Raw genomic sequence first — 8583 nt, 5'->3', positions numbered from 1 at the left:
AGGCTGCCAGAGGCCAACGCATTAACACATGCACGCACATGGTTTTTCGACTAGCACCTTGAATCGCTCCATTGCTTGGTCTATGGGATTGTAGATTGATGCTCACGGTGGTGATTCGGCCGTGACCGTTAGGAACCTTGCAAAATATGGACAAGACTGGCGTCAAGACATGGCCTATGGCAGCCCTCTCTGCAGCTGCGTGACGAGGCTGATCATGACTATCTTATTTGAATGTCATGCATGGGCAAGGAAGTCGCGGCCAGCTCTCACACTAAGGTTTACACAGTCCACGTTATTGAGGTGGATGGGTGTTCATGGCTTTGATTCTGACGGCTACGCATGGAACCGGCGGATGTGGCGGTAGCGAGCTTGTGCCCACATGTCAAAGGGCCTCGGAGAACGTCTCATGGGATGTCAGTTTGGAGTTTGACCTCTGGAAAATCCTGATGCAATAATCGTCTAGTAGAACGACCTCTTGACTCTCACTCTGTGTTTCTAATCTCTTGGTAAGCATCTCGGGCAAGGCACCGAACCCGCGGACAATTTACCGTCTGAAGTTACCAAGTAGTCTAGCAGAATAGCACGGAGTTTGTCCACCTGGCTCGACCCAGCAGCTCCATGCCGTGGGCAATAGATAAACGATAATCATGGGTTATGGTTAGAAAAGCCCGGGGACTTCCCTGAGCACGGGGTGCCTGCCACTGGAGCCCCTCCGAATGCTGGGATGTGAGGGCAATTGATTGCCGGGGAACACACCAATTCGGAAGCCTTGCCGTCCCGCGATGCAGTCCAGATGGCGACTGGGCTTCTTGGAGAGCATGCCTCAGAGACCCTAGTCTGCCAGTATCTTTGGGCATTCATAGTACAATGGCGTTAGTTTGCACTTGCGATAGCCGACCTCCACACTGTCAATTCACTTTGCCTACACATGGTGGTTATAGGACCGATCAGAGGCAGCTTCTTCAGTCAACTGAGGAGTTTATTAATGCCGTCTTCTTTTTCTGAGGTGCATCTCACTGCCCGTTCACCAAGCTCCTGAATGCGAGATTCTAGCTCCAGCCGGATGGTTGGGTACAAAGCCAAGAATCTTGCGAATATCAGGTGCTTGGCTGCATGTAGGAGTGTCGTGTTAAATGAGCATCTGGTAGCGTGTACCTGAGGGACCAGCCGTGAGATAACCCTATACTGTGAACCGCGGCTTCACGATGTCAAAGAGGACCCTGCTTGCGGCTTGGACCCGCCACAACATGATACCGCACCCTACTGGCCCCGCTGGCAAGATTAGGCAGCCGGCGAACCATCTGAATCTGGAGAAGACGACACGACGCGCAACGGCTGCCCAGGGCTACAGGGTGGCTGGCTGAGAAGTTCGATAGTGAATGTCAACGGGCGGCCGGGTTTAAGCCAAAGACGGTCGCGTGCGTGTTGACAGGTGGGCTTGTGATGCATGTCACCGTTCGGTGTGGTCGGCGGGTGGCGTCGAGGTTGGCTCCGGCTAAGAGCTTCCAGAAAACCACCCCTTCCAAATCGGGGTGTCGCACCCTTGACGTTTGATAACCTGCACGCCAGGGCCTCCGGAGGAGACGTTGATTTGCTGCGCATGTGTGCTAAAGACAAAGCTGGGACGGCAAAGTCGATCAGGGGGCGAAGAAGCTACGGGCGGAAACAAGGTGACGGTGTTTTGGAGGCTGAAGATGGCAACACCCTCAATGCTTGGATGCAACCTTGGCGTCAGTGAGCGCATGCGTAGGCATTTCTGTCGCTGTTTCGAAGCGCCGGACGCCGGTAGCATCCTTCCTGGCCCCCCAGCCCAGCTGCAGGCCTGCAGCTGCGACCACGTATAATCAATGGAGCATGATGAGCCTGTTCATCCCATCCGTATGGGTATAGGTATATTTAGACAGTCTCGTTTGAGATCGGTGGATATCCAAAGGCGAATGTGGCAAGCCCTCTTCCTTACGGCTGGTTCGCGATGCCAGTTGCGGACCCAATATAGAAGGTAGATATGCAGAATATTGCATCTGGACTAGTATCTGTTCGCAGAAGGGATCGCGAGGAGGACGAAGCCAGGCTAGCTAGAGTGGCGGGGAATTGCAAGCAAAGCAGCAGAGATCCTGCTACCCCCGCCGGTAGCATTGAGATGCGCAGTGCATACGCAACTATAATATAGCTGCTAACGAACAAAGCTGGGGCTGTGGCTGGGGATAAGTGTGCAATGCGACTCGGAGAACGACATGTTAATCAATCGAGCGTCGAATCAAGCCAAGCTAGACTGGCTGCCAAGTTACAGTATGCCATTTGTTCCAGGAACCTTGATGGGCTTCGTGGCTCGGCGAGCAAGTTGCTGAAAGTGGAAGGTCAAGTCACGAAAGCAGCTAATAGTGCAAATTGTCTACATTCCGGCCGGCGAGGTTGTGGTGGTGTCTTCGACAGAGTTGAAGAAGGGTTCAAGACTCTGGGGCCCTGGTGTGAGGACCGAAATAGCCTCTGATAGTTAAATCATGTCGATCGCAGGAAGTTGTTGGTTGTCGCGTCCGTGTGACAGGTCGTAGGATCATCTTCAAATGAATGCCTGTGAGAAGCCAACCAATGGGCGAGCATTACGGGCTTGGCCTCTTAGGGCTGGCAGCTTGTAATGGCATGGGTGTTGAGCTACAGCTTCTACTTCCTAAGGCTTTCCAGGAAGGTGGCCTGCATGTCAGAAGCATTCCTTTGTTTGTGCTACATTCCTCCAGAAAACCGTCAGAATGTGTGCCTGGCAGTGCAGATCAACAGCTCGGCCGATCGTCACGAGCAAGCCCGCAAGCTGAAAGGGCCAAAATGGAGAGGCCGTGTGCGACTCATCAGTGGACGCACGTGTGCAAGGTTGTTGTTATCTCCCCGTTTTCAGCACATGGAAACGACGCTTTGCCGTGCTTGGGAAGCCTTATCGAGCAGCGGAATTGGCAACGATGGGACTACAAGTGGAGACCACCAGATGCCGAGAGGCGATTTTTTCTGGAACCGTTCCAAGGTTCGCTAACAAGGAACACATCCCGAGGCCGAACGTCCTGGGTACTCTAGCGGCTGCTATTAGCAAGGCCAGCCGGCATCGACCTGGTCGTCGGCAGCTTTTGGGAGAGCTGAAGGCAGGCTGCGATGGGGCTGAACATCTAAATTTTGCACGCGATAGCATAGCGCTTACACAACCTATCTGCAATGGAATGTTTTCCATGTGTCATACGAAGAGGGGATGCTGGAGGGCGTCGTTTCTGTGGAATTGAGAAACAGCGTGGCCAGCGTGGACGAGCGCCTCACGCACGCGCGCGCATTGCTTTGCTTTTGACGCACCAATTCCTGGGCTCAGCCAGAAGCGATACCCGGTGTCGGGCTGGCGCGGGCTTGCTTGTCGGTGAATTGACTTTTTCTCCAACACCGATTACGAAAGCCTGCAAGCATGTGCCACAGGTAGGATGACCGTAGGAAGGTAATTTGAAATGATGTCGGACGAGGGCGCAAATACACATGGCACGATGGCAGCCCAACCGTCGACGATCTTTCCCATCCGGCCCTGCGTGGTTTTTTTTTGGTAGCGGGTACTCAGTACTTGTCAGGCTCGAAAGAAGGCGAAGACGGCCTCATCTGCCCGGACGCCCATTGGCCGGCAAGCACGGATCGAGGAACGGCGTTGTGGGCCGGGTGGAGCGGCTAGTGGCTGGCGTTATTTCGACTATCTGAACAAGGCCGCAGCCAGATCCACTAATGGCTTCCTTCTCGGCTTCGATGAGGTTTCTAGAAGGCGGCCAGAAGCTTACGAGGCCTGCAAGTGCCAGTGCACGGCATGGTGCCACGGGGCGATCTGCAGGGAGCTGGCACAGCAGCACCGAGAAAAGCCAATGGCTGACGGCGCGACGGGGTTGCGGAAGACCGGCGGACCTCAGCTGCTGCTACTTTGCTCGTAGCCAGCTGACGAGAACATGGTTGAAGGCCCCGAGGGCACGACGGCAGATGAGACAGCAGTTGCACGCAATGCAGGGGGCAGGCTAACCAACCTGGAGTCGGGAGCGAAGACGACACCGGTAGGACAGGCCGTCGAGACCCCCAGGACGTGCTCAGTCGTCCGCGCTCGCCGTGGGCGTTAGTTATCTCCCTCCCAGCTGCAGATGCTGTACTGTACTCCAAACATGCAGGCGCACGAGGGCAGATGCTCGGGCGTCGGGTGCTCGGATTGCGTTCGTCGGAGGGGGCATTATTCAGGGGGGGAGCACCTATATTCGAGAGCACCTGGGTGTCTTGCTCACGGACATGCCTGGGAAGTCAGACCCGCTGGACTTGAGATCCAGAAGCTTATTGCCATGCTCCCACGTTTCCCCCAGGACAGGACCAGGGAGGGCGCGCCGACGGGGGCCCCAAGGGGGCGATGAAGACTGACCAGTCAAGATTGATGCATGCCTACTGTGAGTTAGTTACCTAGGTTCTCAAACCTGCAGACGACACCTTTGCCGTGGCCCGTCGGAGCAGAGAAGGCGCACCGACTTGAGTGTGTCAACAAGCCGGGAGTCGCAACGCTTCCTGTCCAAGGCTTATACGTAAAGAAGAAGAAAAAATTTAAAAATAGAAATGACTTCTCCGCCGCGTACCGCCAGCGTGAATCGGACGCAGGCCCAGGGAGCGAGTCGGATCGGTGTCCATCTGATCCACTCTCGCTTTCTCTCTCGCCGGAGCAGTCAAGCCAACCTACAAACTGGCGACGACTCTAGCGAACCCCCGGGCCAGAACGGCGAGGTCGGCGGGTGCTTGCCACAGTATACCGTCCTGGTTCAGCAGGGTAGCGAAGAGTGTAATCCAACGGAGTGACCTTGGGTAACATGAGGTGTCCGTCATGTCATCAGGGTCACAGTCACGGCGAGCGAGCTGCAGGCGTGGCCGGGCAAGGGCATGGTGCCCCAGCTCTCTCCAATGTCGCCCACCTCCAGGGCTTGCAGTGACCACCCAGCTCTGGAGCCGCTAGCAGGCTAGAGCCCGCCCGCAGCCCCAGTTAACCCAGCGCAGGAAAACCTTCTTCAGCGCTGAACAAATTGAAGGCAACTCGCACTGGACTCCCTTTGGACGGGACGCTGGACTCTGGACTCTGGACTCTGGACTCTGGACTCTGGACTGTCCTCCAGCGGCCCTCGTCCAGCCCAGTGTCTGTTCGGCCGCCCCTCCCCAACTCCCCAACTCCCCTTCCCTTCTGGAGCCCTTGGCGCCCTTTGCCTTTGGGGGAACTCTTTTCTTTCTTTTCCATCTCTCCCTCCCACCCCCCTCCGCTGGACTGGTCTAAATCCTCGACTCCAATTGCCGGCGTCGAGGACCTAGCACACCACGACGGCACGTTTTGGAACTGCATATTTTCCCACAGACGCCATCTCTGCGAGAGCACACTAAACACTGGCCTCGACGACGAAAGAGAGACACGCATTCCTCGCCATTGATATTGCACCGAGGCCGCCGCTTCACGCGCCTGCTGTGGACGGCCCGTCTTGTCTGTCCGCCTGTCTAGTGGTCTGGTACTGCGTTGTGTTATCCGGGGGACGATTCCTTAGCACCCTCACCCGGCCAAACCTGGAGCAACTCGATTCCCCAGCCACTCGAACCGCAAGCGCATCCGCACCGCAGCGCATCGCATTGCGGCCGAAAACCCTCGACGACGACCTGCGCTCGAGCTGCGACGCACTCGCACTCGACCCGAGCCCGTCTGCACACTGCTGCGCACCGGTCTTCGTTGTACCCGACGTCGCATTGCCCCCAGGCATGCGATCGCATCCGACCCGCGCCCGCCACCGTATACCAAATTGCAGCACTATAGCGACAGCACCACCACCCCTCGACGACGCCATTGCGATACCATCAACCGTCGTCTTCCCCGTGTAACATATCTCCTCCCTTTCTTACCGCCGCTCGACGCCGAACGACAGGGTCCCTAGGTCTTTTTCGAATCCACAAGGTTCACTCCTCCGCCCCGGCAGCCTTGGCTCTTACGGAGCATCGCCTCGCCTCCCCTCGCGGACAACAGCTACGACCGTCACCTCGCTCCCCGTCGCCGCTCCCCTCCCCCCCATGTCACGACTCTGTCGCTGTTTACCTTCACAATTTGTTTGCCAAGTCTGTCACCAATTGCACCAGGCCTAACCTCACGGTTGCCTCCCCCAGATATACACCGTATGCGCGCCGTGGGTGCACGGATGGTGGTCGTCACTCCTTCCCAGACGCTGGTCTGTCCATCTTGACTATAATTCTCGATAGCCCGTGCCGGCAAACGACTGCGCCAGTAGCAGCAGTCACAGAGCCTTGCCATCATGGATAGCGCCACGTGCAACGTAATATACGTTGACCGCAACGTGCGCGGCGACGCCCAATTGACTGCGGCATCCGATCTGGATACCATATTGGGCGAGTTCAGCGATCTCCGGGCTAATCTTTCGCTGCTTATAGCTGCCTTCGGCGACGGTATGTTGACCTCTAATAGCCACACCATCCCGTCATCTCAATTTTGCTGACATTGCGTAGTCCACGTGTGTACGACGGGCGTCTCGTGTATCGAGAGACTCCTTGACTTGCACGACACAACCACGGTGGAGCTGAAGCCCACGCTTGTACTAATAGACGTCCCGCATGACGAGCACACAGCAGGCTCGTTTTCTCCTTCGCGGGATCCCTCACCCCATTCGCGAGGATCCACGGAAGCCTCACAGGACGATGGTACGGAGAAAGAAGTGTACGGCCTCAGATTGCTGGAGAAAGTGGTCTATGAGACGCATTCACGGAATATCGCAAGACTGGTGGTGCCCATCCCCGTCATCACCTTCCCACTGCTACAAACCCCGCCGCCACTGGATAGCGCCAGCGAGCAGCCCGAAAACGCGCCCTACGCTGGATATCTGAGCGAATCACCCATCCCGGTGAACAGGATAGTGACCAACAGAGCCTTGTTGAGAAGATGTCTCGACTCCGGTGCGGTTGAAGTCATGGCCAGCCCCATACACATCAAGACGCTGCCCACGCTCGAAGTTCACGCCTACCGGGCCCACAAGGAGGCCCTGAAGGAGCAGCAAGCGTTATTGGAAATTAGAAGAGGCCGCAAACGCTCGTGGGTCGGTGTCCATGAGGAGAAGCCATTCTCTTATCTCCGGGAAGCAATGGTCTCGGGCCTTATGAGTGGCATCTGCAGATCTGGCGAGGAGAACGATGCTCTCATCGGTAGCGTGCGCCTTGGCGTGTCCTTGGAGCAAAAGGCCGCAATTATTGAAGCAGTAGGAAATTGGCATTTTGACGCACACGAGTTCGGTGATGACCAGCTTGTCATGGCTGCAAGTCTCATGTTCAGGCATGCATTCTCGATGCCCGAGCTGGAGCAATGGCGGATACCAACAGGTGAGTTTCAGGAAGAGACAGCAGGCGGCCACTTGGCATGCACATGGCCGACATTATGCATGGCTGACTGACTGTGACTCCAGACACGCTTACAAGCTTCCTCGTGGCTTGTCGCGCAGCGTATAACACGTTTGTTCCCTATCACAACTTCCGCCATGCTGTGGACGTACTACAGGCGACGTTCAATTTCTTGGTTCACATTGGTGCGCTACCGCCGTATCCTTTACAGTCGGGCGCCGATGTCACGCCAACTCCGAAGTCACCACTAGCTGCCTTGTTAAGACCGTTCGAGGCCCTGACGCTGCTGATTAGCGCCATCGGTCACGATGTTGGCCATCCAGGAGTCAACAACGGTTTTCTTGTCACACTGAATGCGCCGCTGGCACAACTGTACAACGATCGATCAGTTCTTGAATCATTCCATTGCGCCGCCTACTCGCAAATCCTTCGAAGATACTGGCCCAAGGTCTTCGAAAACACCAAAATGCGGAGCCTCATGATCAGCTCCATTCTCGCAACCGACATGGGTCTTCACTTTGATTACATGGCTAAACTTGGCAGCCTTCAGGACAGGCTGCAAGAGCATAATTCGACCGAGGGGTGGAATGGTAGAACAATCGAGACCGAGACTGCCCTGGCATGTGCGCTTCTTATCAAGTGCGCCGACATCAGCAATGTGGTAGGTAAAATAACGCTGGCAGTACCTGTACAACTCTGACAAATCACTAGGCTCGGAGATATGACGCCGCTCTGAAGTGGATGCACATCCTATGCGATGAATTTTCGCGGCAAGCATCGATGGAGGGCGAGATTGGCATTCCTTCTTCCCTTATCGCGGAGCCCAAGAAGGACTTCTTGTCCCTGGCCAAAGCCCAGCTCGGCTTCATGAACCTGTTTGCGATCCCGCTTTTTCAAGGCGTCGCAGACGTCTTGCCGGCCATGAAGTACACTGTTGAGGAGCTGGAAGGCAACAAGACGCTCTTCGAGAAGGCCATCGAGGACCTGCCGGAAATGGACGAGCAAAGGAGGAAGATCCTGCAAGACGGCGCGCTGTCGCCTCGAACCATGAGCATGGCCGTCATTGACCCTTCTAGCTCGCGGGATTCTTCGTCCAACAAAACGTTGGAGGCTCCGGTACAGAGCATCCCGGAACACCACGCCGAAATGAAAAAGGCGGGCTCCTCACCGCCT

At 56.1% G+C, this 8583-nt stretch overlaps 1 protein-coding gene across 1 annotated transcript; it reads left to right on the top strand.

Moving 5' to 3' along the window:
* Window positions 1-6317: 6317 nt before the first annotated feature.
* JN550_013893 (uncharacterized protein) lies at window positions 6318-8583 on the top strand (the record flags this gene model as incomplete). The annotated part of the gene is made up of 4 exons (XM_049312531.1): window positions 6318-6468; window positions 6529-7392; window positions 7476-8071; window positions 8122-8583. Coding segments are annotated over 4 exons (2073 nt in total), but the record flags the coding sequence as incomplete, so codon positions are not given.

The sequence above is a fragment of the Neoarthrinium moseri genome (genome assembly GCF_022829205.1).
Source record: "Neoarthrinium moseri strain CBS 164.80 chromosome Unknown scaffold163_Wmoseri_CBS_16480, whole genome shotgun sequence".
Taxonomy (NCBI): Eukaryota; Fungi; Ascomycota; class Sordariomycetes; order Amphisphaeriales; family Apiosporaceae; genus Neoarthrinium; species Neoarthrinium moseri.
Note: the sequence above shows the minus strand (reverse complement) of the source record. Positions and strands in the feature narration are given on the sequence as shown.